Genomic DNA, 20,923 nt, shown 5'->3' on the forward strand with positions numbered 1-20,923 from the left:
TGGATTTTCATGAAATTTTATATTTGGGCATTTTAGAAATATTTGTCTCCCCAATACAAATTTTCCATACAATTTGTATGTAAAAAAAAATTCATAGATTAAATGTAGTTTTAATGCAGTATTGTTAGCTTTATACAGTCTGTGCAATTTTGACTAACTTCTCAAGAACTGCCTGATTATGGGTACTTTTCATGTAGCAATAAAAATACCAGTGGAACAGCATCAAACAGGGAAAAAAACAAAATAAAAATTCATGAGCTTGCGCCAACCACATGAATTCTTGTTTGTTGCAACAACAGCTAATGTTGATAAGATGCTCTGAGGGTAGCAATGTTTCAAATGAGGGGGAAGATAAAGCTTGGGATACAAACCTAACTTCAAGGAGTGTGCCAGGGTAGTAAACTATAGAAGAATGATATAAACTAAAGCCATTATTTTGTATTAAGCAATGGGACAACACTTAAGATTCACTACTGAATGGGTCAGTGCTTCGCACCATGTTTTGTTCGTAGTGAAATGTCCAAGTCGATAACTGGCATCATTTTAATTGTATCTCATATTGTAAATCTATCTTCACAACCAGTGACTGCTTCAAATAAGTAATACTTTACCAGTGAAGAAGACTAAATGTTACTTATTCTTTGCAAATACCACTACCCAGATGACACCATTTTGGAGTTTGTTGGCTTACTCATCAGTGGGTAGCAGGTACCCTGTTACTGCTGCGATAGCGACAACCCAGTTATGAAGTAAAAGTCCACAATATGAGAGAGAATATGAGAGAGGTACATAATAGTATAAATAAACCAAGGCCATTATTTTGCATAAAGCAATGGGACAACAGGGTACCTGCCCACTCACTGATGAGTAAGTCAACAAACTACAAAATGGCACCGTCTGGGTAGTAGTATCCACCGAGAATAAGTAACATTAGTCTTCTCCACTGGTGAAGTGTTACTTATTTAAAGCAGTGCAATACCTTAGCCATTCGTTGTGAAGGTAGATTCACAATATGAGTTTTCAGGCATCATTTTAATTATTCAATTAAAATGATGCCAAGACACCAACCCATTCAATAGTGAATCTTAAGCGTAGTCCCATTGCTTCATGCAAAATAATGGCCTTAATTTATACTATTACACACCATCAGGCATCTCTCATATTGCGGACTTATATTTCATAACTGGGTTGTCAATATTGCAACAACAGGGTACCCACCCACCCTCCGATGAGTAAGCCAACAAGCTTCGAAACAGTGCCGTCTGGGTGGTGGTATTCGCTGAGAATAAGTAACATTAGTCTTCTCCACTGGTGAAACGTTACTTATTCAAAGCAGTGGAATACCTCAGCCACTTGTGAAGGTAGATTCACAATATGAGATACAATTAAAACGATGCCAATTATCGACTTGGACAGTTCACTACAAACAAAACATGGTGCAAATGCAATGACCCATTCAATACTATATAAGAATATGCAGTCTCAATTGTGTCTACAGTAATGTCAGGAGGGTTGCCAATAAAATCGCTGAATTTGAACTCCTGTTTAGGGCAACTAATGCTGATATAATAGAGCTAAGAGAAATGGGGTGCCACCTGGAAATTGGTGATGACGAGTTCCACCATGGTATGTATAATGTATTTAGGAAGGGTAGGGAACACAGAAGGGGTGGAGGGGTCATGCTTCTTATCAAAAGCATGCCTGAGCACGAAAACAGCTTTTTCTGAGTCTGAAGTTACCTCTGCCAGCATGGAATCTGTGTGGTGTGACCTAGCCAGAAGCAAAGGAACAATGAGAGTGGGGGTAATCTACAGACCAGAAGGTTAAGAAAGATATGACGAGAGCCTTTACATGCAGATGGAATGGACAAGCAAATGTGAATGTCTTATTATAGGTTACTTTGGTACATAATAATTTACTCATTATTATTTACTTATGATTTACTCATTATTTCTGAATTAATAGATGCAGAAATTGTTGAAAATGTGAGGGAGATTAATTGGAATACGTTGGAGGGAAACTCGCCATGGGGAAAAACTTGAAGGTCTTTGACAGTTTAAGGCACTATATGACACCTGTGAATTGGATGCATTGCCAAGGGATGGCTGATACAGTTGAATTATGAAATACTTTTAAAGCACAAATCACAGAAGCCACGAACACATACATACCTTTAAGAAAATATTGTAGAAGGAGAATGCCGAAATGGATGACTGTGAAGTAGGCTGGTCAAATAGAGCAGCCTACTTGACATGGGACAGTCACAGAGCAATGAAAAGCACTGATGCCTACAGCAGGTACAAGCTGATCTGTAATAGTACCAGAAATAAGGTCAGGGAGGCCAAGGCTGCATATGAGAAAGCAATGGTTAAGAGAGCAAAGCCAAAGCTAAGAGACCTGTGTGAGGAGGGAAGCTTTTTTTTTTTTTTTTTTTTTTTTTGCCAGTGCAGCCTGTGGCTTCCTTGCACTACATGGTGCATACTATTAACTCTCCCTCACATTTTCAACAATTTCTGCATCTATTAATTCAGAAATAATGAGTAAATCATTGTTATTATATACCAAATCCAGTAGCTCTTCTTATTACGTATGACTTGCAGAACCACATCCACTCCAGCTCTCCAGGTGATCTCTAGCAACCTTCCTCTAGATCTCTATATTGCTTTCTGTGGCCTCCTCCATGCAGTGAGGTTCAACATTCAAACAATCAAACAAACTTCCTGAGTATATTCACCCTTGCAGAGGACAATCATTTTTTGGATATGAAGAGATTGTGGTCAAAATTTACCAAATTATGGCAGACCTGCTCTGGTGGTTCTAACTGCAACAAGGAAGCATTCAAAGCCTTCACACAATTTTGCACCACTCTCTTCAAGCATAGAAGAAATCTTCTGGCTGCTGCTCCCACTCCTGCAATCACACCAGCTCCAGAGTAGACCACATTTGCCTGAACCCTGTTCAGTTCTCTCAGGCACTGAACCCCAACTTCATGCTAACCTTTTGGGGTTGAATATCTTACTGACACCTATGTGATTTCTCCATGCAGGCTCTTCATTGTGCCTACACTCTTCCCTTTGGGGCAGCAGTGCCTTCCTCTGTCATCTTCTGGCACTCACTCACTCCTGTTTCTATTACCTCTATCACATACTGTTGCTGTCCTAGGAAATCAGAGGCCACTAGTGACCTCTGACTTCCTACTTGTCTGAGGGTCCCCTCTTTGTGGTCCCACTTTTTATCAATGCTTTCTACCCCCTTCCCCATCTTCTTTTCCTGGGTCCTCTCCTTCCTTCCTAGGCAGGAGGGGTTCACGCCAGCAGGCATCCCTCTACTAACCTGGCTTGGCTCCTTGTGCCATGGACAGTCCCTGGAATGCCCCTTCTTGGTGGCAGGGCTTTCCAGTAATTAAAAGGCGAGATGAACAACACTGTTCTCACAATACCTACGCTACTCACATGCTCATCTGTTCTTGGCAGTTTTTTCTTTCTCACAGTGACGGTTTTGTGGGGTACCACTGGTACTGCTGACAAATACACACTATGTCCACTATGTCTGTTATTATGTGATATTCCAAATTTATATTGTCTGAAACACCTATAACACCAACTACCAAGTTCCACAAGTTCTCATCATTTGGCACTGCAACTACATGTCCAAGCAATTTTGCTAGATTCAGCGCTTTGGCTTGGATGATTGGACTACTGACAGGGATATTTCTTGCTCGAATGCATTCCATACAGTGGACCACTAATTTTTATTCACTGTGGTTCTATTGTAGAACCTTTATTTTGATTTTAATTTTTGTCAGGATCTTTTAAGATCATAGGCAATGTTTAAGAAGCAATTTCAAACTCTCATGGAACTTCACCTATCTTCTTTTCAGAATTCAGAGGTTTTAAAATTTTATTTTTCTATTCCAATGAAAAATGTCAGCATTTCTTATTTCTCCTATTCATATAGCAGAGTATTTATGGTAGCAGAGTTTAAAACTCTTGCCCTAAATAAGCATTCAAACTAAAAATTAATCCATTAAAATTTACAGTACAGAACAGCATTTAAAGAAACCCAACATGATTTTCTTATTCACTTGTTTGAAACACGAGTGAATACAGTACTATACAGTATGTCCTGTTAAGTAAACATCAGCATTTCAAACAAATGCAAAGTTTATTGAACAATGCTTGCACTGAACACACAGTGCAAGAATTGTATAAGTAATGGACAAATTTCATTGCAATTCACAAATGGCAATCTAATAACTTTTGAATCAAGCATTATACTGAATTCATTATATAAAAGTTGGAATTTTTTTTTACAGATGTCCCTCTGAATATTGAAAAAAAAAAAAAATCTGTTACATTGAAAATTTGATTACAATGGTATTTAAAAATATTTGAGTGAATCTTTTTTTCTCAGCACATGTTCATGAAATAGAAAAGGAAACAATTATCATCCCACAATCCCACCTGCAAAAACAGGACAAAGTAAGTATACACACAATGGAGGCCACAGAAGGTTGGAAACAGAAGAGAGTAAAAAGCCAGTACCAAAAGATTTGTATGTATGGACAGCTGAATATGACAATCACGTTCAACCAACCAGATTCCACCACACCAACATAAAAGAGAAGCATGTTCTAAACCTTAACACAATTTCATCTATTCAGATGATGACCAGGAGGGCAGTTGCTAGCTTAGTAATAATTAATGATGCATTAGTTTGTGTTATTGTTATTATCTAATAATAGGGTACATTCGTATAGGGTAAATCAGTAAACATGAATCCATATGTAATACCTTGACTTGCAGAGAATGGATTTTCATGAAATTTTATATATGACTCTTTGAGAAACATTGGTACATCATTCCAAATTTTATTTGCTTCAGGCAAATGAAATCCAACATTTTTTTTTTAAATATATATATCTCAGGTTATTTCTTTATTTTTTTTAAACATATCTCTGGTTGCACTCAACAAATTTTCAAAAAATTTCATAGAACATTTATTTAGAAAGATGCATAATAAAAATAACTAATTAAAAGTGATTACAAAAAATTTATTCAAGAAAAAAAAAAATTCAAATGTCTGAAATGTAATTTCAATGTCCAGTGGAGGGAGTTAACACAATATAGTTATAGTATGCAGTTTCTTTATAGTCTATACCTATGTTGCTATGCCCTTTATCAAACATACCATGAAGGGAAACATATGATAAAAGGAAAGTCAATGCTCTAAAAAATAATTACTAGGTTCTTTGAAATTTATTTCAATATATATGAGCTGATCTACTGGCCTTTCTAGTCAGCTCTAAAAGTGATAAACCTATCTACATATGAGGTCTGACAATAAAGTTCCAGAATTGGCGCTGTTGTGGTCAGGTTCGATGAGTTTGAAAATAAGTGGAAATGGTATGTTGTACTTCGAAATAACTCCAACAAATAGTGGAACAGATTCTCCAGTAGGCTGACAGTTTGGAAGTAACAACCAGTTTTGTCGTAGTGTTAACATTCCATGTCATGATTTTACAATGGTGCAACAAACAAATACCGAATTTTGCTTTAAGCTGAGAAAATCTGCAACAGAAATGCACAAAATGTTGGTGATGAAATGTTAAGTTGAACCAGTATGTTTGATTGGTATAAATGGTTCAAAGGTGGATGTGAGGATGTTTGTGATGAATGAAGAAGTGGGCATCTGTCAACCTCTCGAAATGAGGAAAGAGTTACAAAGGTTCAGGAAATTATGGCAAGAGATCATTATTGACCCTCAGGATGATAATAGCTGAAGAGTTGGATAAGAATAAGGAGACCAATTATCAAATTCAACATGAAGATTTAGAGAAAAGGAAGGCTGTGCAAAATTTGTGCTGCACAGCCTCACAGATGTGCAGAAGCAACAAAGAATGTCATCATGTGAAGACTTCATCCAGACTTGCCAAGACAATCCAAATTTCCTTGACTGTATTATCACTGGAGATGAGCATTGGGTGTTTCAGTACAACCCAGAGATGAAGCATCACAGAATGCAGCAGACTTCATCACCAAGACCCAAAATGTTTTGTTTACAGAACACTAGGATCAAGATGATTCTGATCATGTTTTTTGACAAACTGGGTGTGATTAACAAGAAATTTGCACCTGAAGGGAAGAGAGTGTCAATGTACAAGTATTTCAAAGGGTGTTGAAGTGCATTTCCCAGATGAAACCACAATTGGTTCTTGTTGAAAAACAATGTGCAAAAAGAACCTGTTCATTCTGCACTTGTTGTGAACACATTTTCATGAAACATGGCATAATACAGATCTGCCATCCAACCTATGCTTCTGATTTAGCACCAGCAGACTTCTTTCTCTTCCCCAAAGTGAATACTACCTTCAAAAGAAAGAGATTTCAGGATGTTGAGGACATCAAGAAAAACGTAACCCCCAAACTAAACATCATCTCTTTGGATACCTTCACTGTTTCTTTTCAGAAGCTTTCAGAGTGGTGTAATAAGTGCATTCAATCAGGTGATGATTACTTTGAATAAGAATAAAACCATTTTCAGCTCCTTAACTTTGTATTCTTTTTACTGCACCAGTCTCGGACACAACTGCCACACCGCATATATAAAATTTAAGAAAATTTAGAGATTTTTGGCACTTTATCTTTTAAAAAAAAATACAGGATGTGGTTTTTGCCTGATTCTTATGAAGAGTCTAACGAGAATCTTAATCCTACCCACTGCCATCTTTATTTCAGATTTGAATTCCTCAAATGGTTAGAGAAATTTTTCAAAAAAATTTCCATTAGTTACCTTTACACTCTGTCTTCTTAATCTTTTAATTACATCTCTCCTGAAGTCATTAAATACTGCAGCTTCTAGTTCATGAAGCCTCCGTACTTCTTGCTCAATTGTACTTTGGCTAGCACCTAGCAGCCTTTAAATAACAAAAGGTAGAAAAACAATAATTTTAATTTTATATCATAACAGTTAATATTTCAAAATCATACATTAATTACCAAGATGATCATAATTTTCTTCAAAAATAGAGTTGAATACTTAAAATCGATCTGCATGAAAAGTTTAAATTATCACTAAATTATCAAGTGTTTAAGTAAAATACTTATTTTACTTGAGTACTCATATAAAATCAGAAATATAAGATTTTATTACCAGATACCTTTCTTTGTGAATGTCTTAACAGGTACTTTTACTTTCCTAGATATAAAGCAGGCATAACTAGTGCTGACAGCCACTTTTCGAAACGGCACAGATTCTTTCAGATTCCACTATTACAGAACATTGAACTGTTATTTAATCTTTAATGTTGGAAGGATTCAATATCTGATGATATAGATTTTAAATAAACAGTGATAAATCAAAAATATTGCTCCACCTGGGGCAATGTTTTTTTTTTTTTTTTTTTTTTTAAGGTGCATAACTGAGTTGACTCATGGAAATGTGCTTCCACAATACAGATTGATGTATTCATAACAAAAGCTATTTGCTCATGCACATAAAACTGAGTCTACTGCCTGAACCTGTAGCAGTAGTTGAAGAAGTAATGGAGGCATGTGATGCAAGAAAGCAAGTGTATGAGCTTATGTAGCATCAGCAAAAAAAAAAAAACCCACTTTTTACACATCCATTTCCACTAAAAGTTTATCCAGTTCCTCCTTGAATTTATTTAAGCTATCAACTTCCACAAGGTCAGATGGAAGTTTGTTCCAGCAATTACCCACCCGCTGGCTAAATGAGAATTTCAGCATATCTATTCTACAATTGTCTTTCCTCAGTTTGAATTTATACCCCCTCAGGTTTGTAATCTGAGCAAGCAGAAGAATCCCACCAGAATTCAGCATGCTCAACCCATTTAAGTCCTTACACACCTCACTCCGATCACCTTGCAGATGACTAGTCTCCAGCTCGTGCAATTTGCAGAACTTAAGCCTTTCTTGACAAGAGAACCCCTTTGCTCCCCTCACCAATCATGATGCTTTCTCTGTACATGCTCAAGCAATGTACAGAGAAACTACATCCTTCGTAAAATGAGGTCTCCAGACCTGAATGCAGTATTCAAGGCATGGCCTGACCATTGCCTTATACAAAATGATAATCACCTCCTTTTCCCTACTAGCAAAATTCCTGCATATATTGACAATATCCCATGACCTGCTCTGGCAGCCTGTCTGCATTGCTCAGAAAACTTCATACCTGACTGCACAATTACTCCCAGGTCATTTTCATTGTCCACTGCCCTGAGTGTAGTACCACACAGTTGGTACAATTCTCTCGGGTTACTTCTACCAATAAGCAGTAATTTGCATTTGTCATTTGTTAAACTTCAGTTGCCACTTTTCAACCCATGGGCCCAAATTTTCTAGATCCTGTTGCAGTAGCAAACGCCCATCACTGTCATTAAAAACCCTGCCAACCTTTGTATCATCTGTAAACTTCGACACTCAGCCTGATATTACTTCATCAATATCACTGATAAATATACAAAACAAGAGTGGACCCAACACCGAACCCTGTGGGACTCCACTAATAACATTAGTCCACGAAGAACAGCATCCACGGATTACCACACTCTGTCTTCTTCCACTCAACCATCCTTTTATCCATTGTAGCAACTTACAATTAATACCATTCTGCTACAATTTGTACAGTAATCTTCCATGGGCAACAGTATAAAAAGGTTTCCTGAAATCCAAGTATATGATAACAAAATAATTTTTTGCATCCAGGTCCTTTGCAACTACATCACAGTATCCAATCAAATTTGTCACACAAAACTTTCCCTTAACAAACCCATGTTGTGTCTCAATTATTACTGCGATCTTGTCTAGCTGATCCTGCAATACATCTTTAACTGGTGATCCCATTATTTTCCCCCAAAATGGAAGTTAAACTAACTAGTCTGTAATTACTCGTGTCACCCTTAGACCCACCGTTATGAATTGGGGATACATTTGGACATCTCCATTCCGTGGGGGCTTCCCTGAGTCCACGGATTCTCTCATAATTATTGCTAAGGGTTTGCTCACTTCCTTTGCTGCCTCCTTTAATATAACTGGATATCTCCCATCCACACCAGGGCCATTTCTTATGTTCAAATTCAACAATTTCTAATCCACTTTGCTCTCAGTTATTACAAAATTATTAAGCACCCTGTTGCAGTTTGCTTCTCTCTTAATAACTCTTCATGTGTGAATGTAGATGCAAAATACTGATTCAGATAAGCAGAATCATCAACGTTTGAACCATCGATATCAAGTGGACCAATCTGATTCATCCCCTTCCTTCTAGAGTTTATATAAGTAAAATTATTGCTGTTTTTCTTAGCATCCTTTGCCAAAGATTTCTCATAATCTGTCTTCTTTTGCCTAACCTCCTTTGTGACTTGATTACAGACTAGCTTATATCTGCTATAGGCTTCCTGTGTCAACTGATAATTTATATGCATCCCATGCATTTTTCTTCTCTGTCACGAGTCTCAGTTCATCTGACATCCATTTAGCTTAAACTTTGAACAACATTTCTTAATCGGTATGAAAAGCCTAGTAGCTTCCACAATTAGTTCCTTGAATGCTTCTCACTTAGAAGTTGCTGTTGGTTACATCACAGCTGGTCCCACTGTATAGAATTTAAAAACTGTCTGAGACCACTGTAGTCACCTTTACAGAAGCAAAAACTCTTCCCTTTATCCCTGATAGTAATTATATCTTTTAGTAAATACCACATCAGTACACTGTGATCACTGCCACTTTGTGGTTCCTTTATCTGCAAATTCTTAATGCACGAATAATCACTGCTGATAACCAGATCAAGAGTGTTACACTCTTTAAGGGCCAAAAGGGCCGCAAATTCCTAATGCACGAATAATCACTGCTGATAACCAGATCAAGAGTATTACACTCTTTAAGGGCACAAAAGGTGATATAGTTGTACACGTTGGCACTAATGATATTAAGAGTAGGAGACCGGCGGAATTACTTAACAAGTACAGCTCACTGTTGAAAAAAAGTCGTGAAGTAGGGTTGAATTTAAGTGTCTGCAATTCTGCCCAGATAGGAGGGAGTATATGATGAGAGCCTTGTCGATCAATTTGGCCCTGGAAAGTTTGTGCAAGGCTCAAGGGGTAGAATTTTTTTCAGCCTGGTCTGTACTTGTTAACAGGAGAGACTGCTTCTACAGGGATGGGATACACTTAAATAGAAAGGGTGCAAGAATATTTGCTGATGCTGTCGAGGCAGTGTTAGGTGGGTCGGAAAACTGTTAGTTTGGGGGGATACAAGGACTAATAGATTAACAGTAGCCACTGACAGAGGTAAAAGTGATTCTTGCACTGCTCCTATTGAAATGAGCAGCAGCCTGGAAAACAAGATGCAGGATATTTCAGAGACTGCTGGGAGTCATCGCAGAACAAGTAAACACATGGGTTGTGTTAGAGCAGCTAAGAATAAGAACAGGTGCATGTATACTTGCATGCACCTGTTCTTATTTACCAATGCTAGGAGTTTGGTAAATAAATTTAATGAATTTGAGGTATTGCTCAAAACATCAAAGGCAGATATTGTTGGGATATCAGAGACGTGGTGTCACACAGATTTAAGGAATGCAGAACTGGAATTTGGGGAATACAATGTGTATAGAAAGGATAGACAGGACAGGAGGGGAGGAGGGGTTATGCTATTAGTTAAGAAACACAAAATCCAAGGAAGTGAAACCAGTTGACATCGATGGACAGGGCAGTGTCAAGTCAGTTTGGTGTGACATAAGCATGAGGAAATCAAAATTGAGAATATAAGTGTGCTATAGGCCTAATGACTGATGAGTATAATAAGATACTGTACAGGGAAATAGAGTGGGCCAGTAAATCAGAGTGTCTTATAATGGGGGATTTTAATTTCGCAGATATTGACTGGAATTTGTGGGTTGGTCACTCACACACTAGCAAGGCTTTTGTGGATTTATTGGATGATTGTTTTCTACATCAGCATGTTTGGGAGGCAACTAGATGGAGAAATACTCTTGATCTGATTATCAGTAGTGATTCTTCATGCATTAAGAATCTGCAGATAAAGGAACCACTAGGTGGCAGTGATCACAGTGTGCTGAAGTGGAAATTACTCAAGGAGGTAACTACCATCAGAGGTAAAGGGAAGGGGTTTTGCTTTCGTAAAGGTGACTACGATGGTCTGAGACAGTATTTAAATTCTATACGGTGGGACCAACTAATAATGTTACCAACAGCAAACTCAAAATGGGAAGCATTCAAAGAACTAATCTTGGAAGCTACCAGGCTTAACATACCAACTAAGAAATATTGTTCAAGGTTCAGGCCTAAATGGATGTCAGATGAACTAATGAGACATATGGCAGAGAAGAAAACTGCAGGGGATAGATACAAATTAATGGGTGACATGGAAGCCTATGATAGATATAAATTGGTCTGTAACCAAGTCACAAAGCAGATTAGGCAGGCAAAGGCAGATTATGAAAAATCCTTGGCAAAAGAGGCAAAGAAAAACAGAAAAGAGTTCTTTACCTATTTAAACTCAAGAAGGAAAGGGATGAATCAGATTGCTCCACTGGATATTGATGGTTCAACAGTTGAGGATCCTGCTCAGGTGGCTAACAATCTAAACAAGTATTTTGCATCTACATTCACACATGAGGAGCAGGAAGGGGATGTCGTAGGTGAAGTAAACATTGGCAGTGAGCTAGATGATTCTGTAATAACTGAGAGGAAAGTGGAGGAGAGATTGTTGAGGATAAACATAAAAAAGGCACCTGGGATGGATGGGATCTATCCAGTTATATTAAAGGAGGCAGCAAAGGAAGTAAGCAAACCCCTAGCCATAATTATGAGAGCTTCTTTGGACTCAGGGGAGGTACCCATAGACTGGAGATGTGCAAATGTAACCCCAATTCACAAAGAAGGATCAAAGGCTGACACAAGTAATTATAGACCTGTTAAGTTTGACTTCTGTTCCAGGGAAATTAATGGAAGCACTGGTTAAAGAAGCACTGCAGGATCATCTAGACAAGAATTGAGTTATAGCTCAGACACAGCATGGTTTTGTTAAGGGAAGGTCTTGCCTGACCAATTTGATTGGATACAAATTGGAGCAGTGTGGCATTGGAGGCAAATTGCTGCTATGGATAAAGGGATGGTTGAGTGGCAGAAGACAGAGTGGTAATCAATGGACACTGCTCAACGTGGACTAATGTTATTAGTGGAGTTCCTCAGGGTTCAGTGTTGGGTCCATTGTTGTTTTCTGTATTTATAAATGATACTGATGATGGTATATCAAGCTTAATGTCCAAGTTTGCAGATGATACAAAGGTTTACAAGGTTGTTAAGGACACTACTGATGCTATGCTGCTGCAACAGGATCTGAAAAGGTTGAGCAGATGGGCTGAGAGGTGGCAAATGAAGTTTAACATTGACAAATGTAAAGTACTACATATGGGAAACAGTAACCCCAGAGCAACGTAACAACTCTGTGGTACTACACTGACAGTGGTAGAGAATGAAAAGGACCTGGGGGTAATTGTGCAGGCAGATATGAGGTTCTCTGAGCAGTGCAGATGAGCTGCAAGAGTAGCTCATGGTGTCTTGTCAATGATATACAGGAATTTCTCTAGCAGGGATAGGGAGGTGATTATTCCCTTGTATAAGGCAATGGTCAAGCCACACCTTGAGTACTGTATACAGGTCTGGAGGCCTCATTTCAAGAAGGATGTAGAGCTGCTGGAACGAGTACAGAGAAGGCCAACAAGATTAGTGAATGGAACAAAGGGTTGTTCTTACGAAGAAAGGCTTAAGTTTTGCAAATTACAGTCTGGAGACTAGGCACCGGCGAGGTGATCTCATCTGATAGAGGTGTATAAGGCCTTGAATGGTTTGAGCATGCTCAATGCTGATGGGATTCTTCCTCTTGCTAAGAATAATCACCTCAGAGGGCATAAATTCAAATTGAGGAAAGACAGATGTAGGATAGATGTGCGGAAATTTGCCTTTAGCCAGCGGGTAGTTGGTTGGTGGAACAGACTTCCATCACTTGTTGTTGAAGTTGATAGCCTAAACAAATTTAAGGCTCAGCTGGACAGGTATTTTGAACGAATGGAGGGGTGAAATGGGAGTGGTGTGTTTTTTTTTTGGCTGATGCTGAATAAGCTTGCTTTCTTGCATCATATGCATCTACTAATGCTAATGCTCTCTGGCTGCCCCTAAAACATGCTGCTGTAGAAAACAATCCTGCAATAAATCCACAAAAGTCTTGCTAGTGTGTGAGTGACCAATCCACAAGTTAATCTGTACATCAGATCAACAAGGGAAGTGAAATGAAAATGTCTGCAGGATGCATTCACAGTATGGTAATATTTATTTATTACCATACTGAACAACTGTCACTAATTCACATGAAGCAGTAATAGTAATGGAAAATGATCCAAGAAAGCAAGCTTATCAGTCAAAAAAAAAAAAAAAAAAAAAACACTACACAGTTCGCCTGTCTGTACCCTCCAAAAATTTGTCTAGTTCTTCCTTGAATTTATTAAACCTATCCACTTCCCCCAACAACAGCTGGCAGCGTGTTCCAACAATCAACCATCCGCGCCAGATGCCAACAGCAACCAACCATTGCCGACCAAATCCAGAAGCGAAGGCTTAGATGGTTTGGCCACGTATGTAGAATGGGCACGAACAGAATACCATCCAGACTCCTTTGGAGACAACGACCCACCCAATGGAGCATCCAACGGACCGCGCCTAGGAAAACGTGGGCCAAGCAAGTGGAAAATGACTTGAAGAGCCGACGTCTTGACCTTAACCAGGCCAGGACTGACGCCATTGATCGTAAGGTATGGAAGAACATCACAGAGCAAGTCCGAAACCCTGCGGCACCTACAGCAGCAGCATACTGGTTGCGTGGCCAACCGCCTCCCCCAGCTGCCAGCTAAGGACCAAAGAAGAAGAAGAAGAACCACTTGCTGGCTGAAGGCAAACTTCCGCACATCTATACTGCAACGATCCTTCCTCAACTAAAATTTATACCCCCCTCATGTGCCTAGTCTCAGCAAGCAAAAGAATACCATTAATATTCAGTTTAATCAATCCATTCAAGGCTTTAAACACCTCAATCAGATCTTCCCACAGGTGCCTAGTCTTGAGACACTGCAATTTATAGAACTGAAGCCTTTCAAGGTAAGAGCACTGTTTTGTTCCTTCACCAGTCTGGTTGCCCTCCTCTGCACCTGTTTTAGCAGATCTACATACTTCCTAGAGTGAATCCTCCAGACCTGTATACAGTACTCTAGATGCAACATAACCATGGCCTTATATAAAGGGATAATCACCTCATTATCTCTGCTAGCAAAGTTTCTGTATATCACTGACAAAACTCGGTGAGCTGTACTAGCAGCATGTCTGCACTGCTCAGAGAATTTCCTGTTATTAACCCCCCTCCCCAGATATTTTTCATTCTCCACTACCCTGGGTGTAGTACCACACAGTTGGTTAGTTACTCTGGGGTTACTGCTATTCATATGCAGTACCTTGCATTTGTCAATGTTAAACTTCAACTGCCATTTCTCAGTCAATCAACCCAATTTTCCTAGATACTATTGCAGTAGCTCACACAGATGATTGTCATTAACTACCCTGCTGACCTTTGTGTTATTTGCAAACTTAGACATCATGTCTGACATACCTTCATCAATATCACTGATAAATATGTATATAAAGTGCTTAGCATCATAATACACAGCCATTTCTGAATAAACAGAAAATTTTTAAGGTGGCATCGTTTTAGGTTATATCTCATATTGTGAATGCCTTCACAACGAGTTGCCATGATATTGCACTACTTCGAATAAGTAACGCTTCACCTAAGGAGAAGACTAGTGTTACTTATTCTCAGATAGGTACCACCACCCAGACAGCACTGTTTCAGGGCTATTTGGCCCTTCGTCAGTGAGTGGGTAGGTACCCAAGTGATGCTATTTGGCCCTTCGTCAGTGAGTGGGTAGGTACCCAAGTACCTACCCACTCACTGACGAAGGGCCAAATAGCCCTGAAACAGTGCTGTCTGGGTGGTGGTACCTATCTGAGAATAAGTAACACTAGTCTTCTCCTTAGGTGAAGCGTTACTTATTCGAAGTAGTGCAATATCATGGCAACTCGTTGTGAAGGCATTCACAATATGAGATATAACCTAAAACGATGCCACCTTAAAAATTTTCTGTTTATTCAGAAATGGCTGTGTATTATGATGCTAAGCACTTTATATACATAGTCTAAATTTGTTCGCAGCTTGAGGCTCTAGCCCTAAATGCGCCTTAGTCACTGATAAATATTAAAAACAACAATATATCCACCACTGAACCCTGAGAGACTCAACTAACAACATCAGTCCATTGATAACTACTTTCCGTCTTCTTCCACTTAACCAACCCTTTATCCATAGTACTAACATACCCTTAATGCTACATTGCTCCAGTTTGTACAGCAGACTTTTATGTGCAACAGTAATAAAAGCCTTCCTGATATCCAAGTATATGATGTCAAAAGAAATCCTCATGTGTGAATGTGGATACAAAATACCTACTCAAATTGTTCACAACCTGAGCATGGTCATCAACAGTTAACCCATCGTGCCTCTATAGCTAGATGGGCAGTGCATAGCACATGCTCCTTGATTAGACCGGGGTTCGAGCCCATGAGCCACCAAATATGGAGGATGCGAAAAGGTCAGGGAATGACCACCGCATATCCCCGGAGCAATATGGCCTTAGTTGCTAATGCTCCTAAAAACCAAATAACAACAATAACAGTTAACCCATACTCATCAAGTGGCCCAATTCAACCCCTTCCTTCTATTGTTAACATAAGCATAAAGGTCTTTCCTGTTTTCCTTTGCATTCTTTGCCAATGACTTCTCATAATCAGCTTCCCTATCCTCCTTTGTGACTTGATTACAGACTAATTCATATCTACCAAAGGCTTCTGTATCACCTGATAATTTATATGTATCCCATGCACTTTTCTTCTCTGCCATGTCTCTCAATAGCACATCTGACATCCATTAAGGTCTAAGCCATGAGCAGTATTTCTTTGTTGGTATGAAAAGCCTAGTGGCTTCTTTGATTACTTCCCTGAATACTTCCCATTTAAAATTTGCTATTAGTAACATCATCAGTTGGTCCAACTGCACAGAATTTAAAAACTATCTGAGACCACTGTAGTCATCAATTATGAAAGCAAAAGCCTTTCCCTAAAAGCCTTTCCCTATTTTGAAGTACTTAATCAGTACTTCAAAAGCCTTTCCCTTTATAGGGAAAGGCTTTTGCCCTTGACAGTAGTTATATCTTTAATTAAATTCCACATTAGTACACTGTGATCGCTGCCACTCAGTGGGTCTTTTATCTGCAGATTCTTAATGCATGAATAATCACTAATAATAACCAGATAAAAGAGTATTGCTTACTCTTGCTGCCTCCCTAACATGCTGCTGCAGAAAACAGTCATTCAAGAAATCCAAAGAAGTCTTGCTAGTGTGTGAGTGACCTACCTACAAATTCCAGCCAATGTCTACAGAGTAAAAATCCCCCAATTACAAGACATTCTGATTTATTGGCCCACACTATTTCTCTTATATATGTTTGGTATACTCATCACAGTCATTAGGCCTATAACACACTCCTACTCTCAATTTTTGTTTTTCCCCAATGCTTATATCACATCAAACTGACTCAACATTACACTCGTTACCTATGTCAACTGGATGCCTTAGATTTAATATGCTTCTTAACAAAGATCATAACCCCTCCATCTCTCTCTTGTCCTGTCCGTTCTTCTTGTATAAATTGTATTCCCCATATTCAAATTTAGCATCACTTATGCCTGAGTGACACCATGTTTCCACTATTCCTAAAATGTCTGCTGTTTGATGAGTTTGAAATACATATATACTACTTAATCAGTACTTCAAATTCATCAAATTTGTTTACAATGTTCCTAGCATTAATGTACAAGCAAGTATACATGCACATGTTCTTACTCTTAGTTACCCTAAAACAGCTAATGTATTTATATGTTATATGATGACATACACAAGGGGCTGAAGTGACAGACACATTGCTTTCCGGGTGGCTGCATGCACTAATAGTAGCAGCAGTGCAAGAATCACTTTCACCTCTGCAAGGTGCTCTTGTTCAGGTATTATTCTGTATACCCCCCCTCAAAGCTAGCAGTTTTCTAGCCCACCTACCACTGCCTCAATAGCATTGGCAAATATTCTCGCAACCCTTCTATTCAAGTGTATTCCATCCCTGTAAAAAGTGTCTCTCCTGTTAACAAGCACAGACCACAATGAGAAAAATTTTACTCCATAAGCCTTGGTCAATCTCTATAGGGCTGAATTGACTGATAAGGCTCTCATCATGTATTCCCTCTTATTGTGTCTGGTCAAAATTGGGGAGACTTTCAAATTCAACCCTAACTTGCGACTTTTTTCCAACATTGCCCTGTACTTGGTAAGTAACTCCTCAGATCTCCAACTCTTAATATCATTAGTGCCACTATGTACAACAATATCACCTTTAGTGTCCTTAAAAGATGATATCTGCTCTATGTCATCAACTTTTGTTCCTGGCAGACATACTCTAGTCCTATTCCACTGATCGGTTCTTGCAAAACATATTTCCAATTTCCCTGACAATAACCACCTCCTGTGGTTATTGTCAGTGGGACCAGCACATTCTGCCTTGGAGATTGCCGCTGTATTGTCTGATGCACGAGCATGAGCTCTGGCATTGAGTTCAGCAGCTGAGAGCGTGATGGGCCCCCATTTTAATTCCTTCGAGGGCATCTATCCTATTCTTCAAACTCTTATATCACCCATCATTCTTCACACTTATATCATTCTTCACCCATCAGATTACTGAGTTGCCTAATTTCTTCACACTCCCTGCATCTCGACATGATCCAGCCTGCATAGCTGAATCATGTCATGTTCCAGAAAGGTCTGCAAATATTTCACAAGTTACACATTTTGTTAGGCCAGGATATGTTGGAGAATTGCTCCCTTTGGTTCTCTCCCAAGCCACAACACTCGCGCTAATTTTATGCCCATTGCTTTGCTGCTCTAGTCTGGGGCATGATTTTCAATTTAAATACAATTTAATTGATTAACAATGAAAATTAATGAATTTAATTGATTAATTGACAATAATAAACTAATAGATTCCTAAATGCAGTGATACATGTTACACTATCAAGTTTTATGTTATACCTTATGCTATCAAGTATAGCATGATGTATTTAATACATCATGCTATACTTGATAGCATAAGGTATTCTACTCATGTATTTAATACATCATGCTATATTCTTATAAACATCACACTATGTTTTTCATTATACCTTATCAAGCATTGCTGTCAAGTACACCATTAAGATCACATTAAATTAGTTATATCCTTAAAAAAAATAAAATTCCTTAACTAAGCAACAAAAAGATATATGCCAACAAGTATTAGAACTTTCAAGATAATACAATAAAAACCCTACTATACCACTGCACTACTCATTACATACTACGGCATTCATGCACAAACACTGATACAATAGCAATACAAATAGTAAGTGGTAAGTTACAAAACCACTAGCTAAATTTAAAAATATGCTAACGAATATGACTAACATTATTAAACTATTCATTATTAAACTATATTTCATAAAACACAATTTAATAAGTTTATCAATCAAAAAGATGGTAAAAATTTATTTCCAAAATACTTATTCCTGCGAGCTCAAAATTCTGTGTCCTGGCACTTTATAATCTCGTACCTGAGACCCTTGTTTCATGTAATTGGTTAAGTGTGCATAAAAGTACATTGAAGTGTAATGGACAAGAATCAGTACTGCAGACTGTTTTGTGTAGAAACATCTGATATACTGCAATGTGCTGATAAATTTATTAAGAAGGATAATGCATTAATTTGAAAATTAATGCACATGCCTAGTTTCCAAACTTTGTTGTTTCCAGAACTGAAGGCCCCTACCTATAAGAATATCTTATTGCTCCCACACTAGCCTTGTTACTATTCTTTGTATTTTTTTGAAACAAACTAATATCTTTACTGAAATCACCCCCACCCCAGACTAATATACAGTATCGTGATGTGGTCTGATCACTGATTTTGTCAGTGATCAGACCATATCATGAATGCTGTAATTATCCCACTGTAAGCAAAATGATATGAGGAAATATATCACCTTGCTTGAAGTGGGATAATTACCTCTTCTTTACTGGTGAAGTTAGTCTTGTTTCCATGTGGTAAAACCAACCAATATATCACAGACAGCCCACTGTACCTGCAGCCTTGATACATTTCTGAGAGTACTTCATAATGGAATATATTACTATTTCCATGTTCTTTTCCCATTTGACGCTACTGAGAATGCTGTATCCCTGGTTGAATATTTACCTTGGGATTACTTTGCAGCAGAGGCAAAACTTGCATTTAGAAGCATGAAAAATTATCTGATAAAGTACTACTTCTATCAACATTTCCTGGCTCTTTCTGTTTAAAAATTTTGCTTACCTTAATATCAACAGGAATTTTGACATTTATTGTTATTTTTTTGGTTTTTAGGAGCATTAGCGACTAAGCCATATTGTTCTTGGGATATGCGGTGGTCAAGGAATTTTGACATGAAACTTGTACTACCACCGATATGATTAATTAAAATAAGAAAAAAATGAGGGCCCTGAAGGAACCCACTCATAATACTGGTCCATTCAGAACATTGCCCATTTATAACCATTCTTGACTTACACTAGTTAACTATCCCTTATCCACTGAGGATTAACAAACTATTTTCAACGCTACACTTCTTAAACTTATACAGAAGGCAGTCATGTGGAATTCTATAAAGTTATAATCTTAGTAATTAAATGATAAGAAGATAATTATATTTAATTTTCACTTCAGTTAATCATAAAAAAAGAAATGAAAATTCAATAAATTTTAAGAAAAAATAGAATGCACCTGAAATGTAAAGTACTGTGTACCTTAGCTAACTTGTAATGGTAAACAATAAGTGTTTTATTGGATGTTTAGACATTACTTAATAAGAAAAAAGTTCAATCAATATCACATTTTGGGCAGATGTTTTGTTGTTCTCTTTACAACTTACATTCTTGTTTATGCTCGGGCACAACCATCAGATCATAGGACTTAAAATAAATCATTAATACAATTGCTAATCATATTTAGGGTATGAACCAAGGTCCACTTAAAGAGTGTGTGCCAATGCACTCTCGCACATAACCACTCAGCTGTGTTGTCAGGCCTGTTGGTCATTGAGAAAATTTCAGGTCCAGTTACGATTTAAAAGACTTTGTTCTCTCTCTCTCTCTCTCTCTCTCTCTCTCTCTCTCCCCCCCCCCACCACACATACAGATATCATCATAAATTCAAGTATGTTTTTGCATTAACTGACAAGAAAAATTAAAACTGCTACCAGATACATTTTCAAGATATTATTATTATTATTATTATTATTATTATTAATATTAGCCATATGGTACAAGGAAGCCTGAGGCTTATGCTGCACCAGCGAAAAAAAAAAAAAAAATTCCCGAGTTACCCCCTGAGAGAGAGAGAAGTAGAAAGGAATCACCAACAAAGAGGAGAATGATGATATCCAGCTCAGGACCCTGGGTTTGCCAAGCCCATACTCACCAGATGTGAGCCCCCAGGGTAAATATATTCTGTTGACACCTGGAATGCTTCTAAGTTAAATTTCGATTTCACATAATTCCCTTTCCATTTTTCCCTACAGAAATATTACAAAAAATTTGGAACAGAAGCTCTGATCCATTTCAAAATTTCAATGTTTCTTAAAATATTTTAGAAATCTTGGTAA

General features: G+C 38.0%; 1 protein-coding gene across 1 annotated transcript in view; it reads right to left on the bottom strand.

Moving 5' to 3' along the window:
• Positions 1-20,923, bottom strand: part of tweek (transmembrane protein KIAA1109 homolog tweek) — an 806,203-nt gene that overhangs the window by 254,099 nt on the left and 531,181 nt on the right. Inside the window, 1 exon segment of the mRNA XM_090388226.1 lies at positions 6,793-6,916. Within this exon segment, the coding sequence (XP_090244352.1) occupies positions 6,793-6,916 (124 nt within the window).

This window comes from Mastigoproctus giganteus, chromosome 2 (genome assembly GCF_048544385.1).
Source record: "Mastigoproctus giganteus isolate SK-2022 chromosome 2, ASM4854438v1, whole genome shotgun sequence".
Classification (NCBI taxonomy): domain Eukaryota; kingdom Metazoa; phylum Arthropoda; class Arachnida; order Uropygi; family Thelyphonidae; genus Mastigoproctus; species Mastigoproctus giganteus.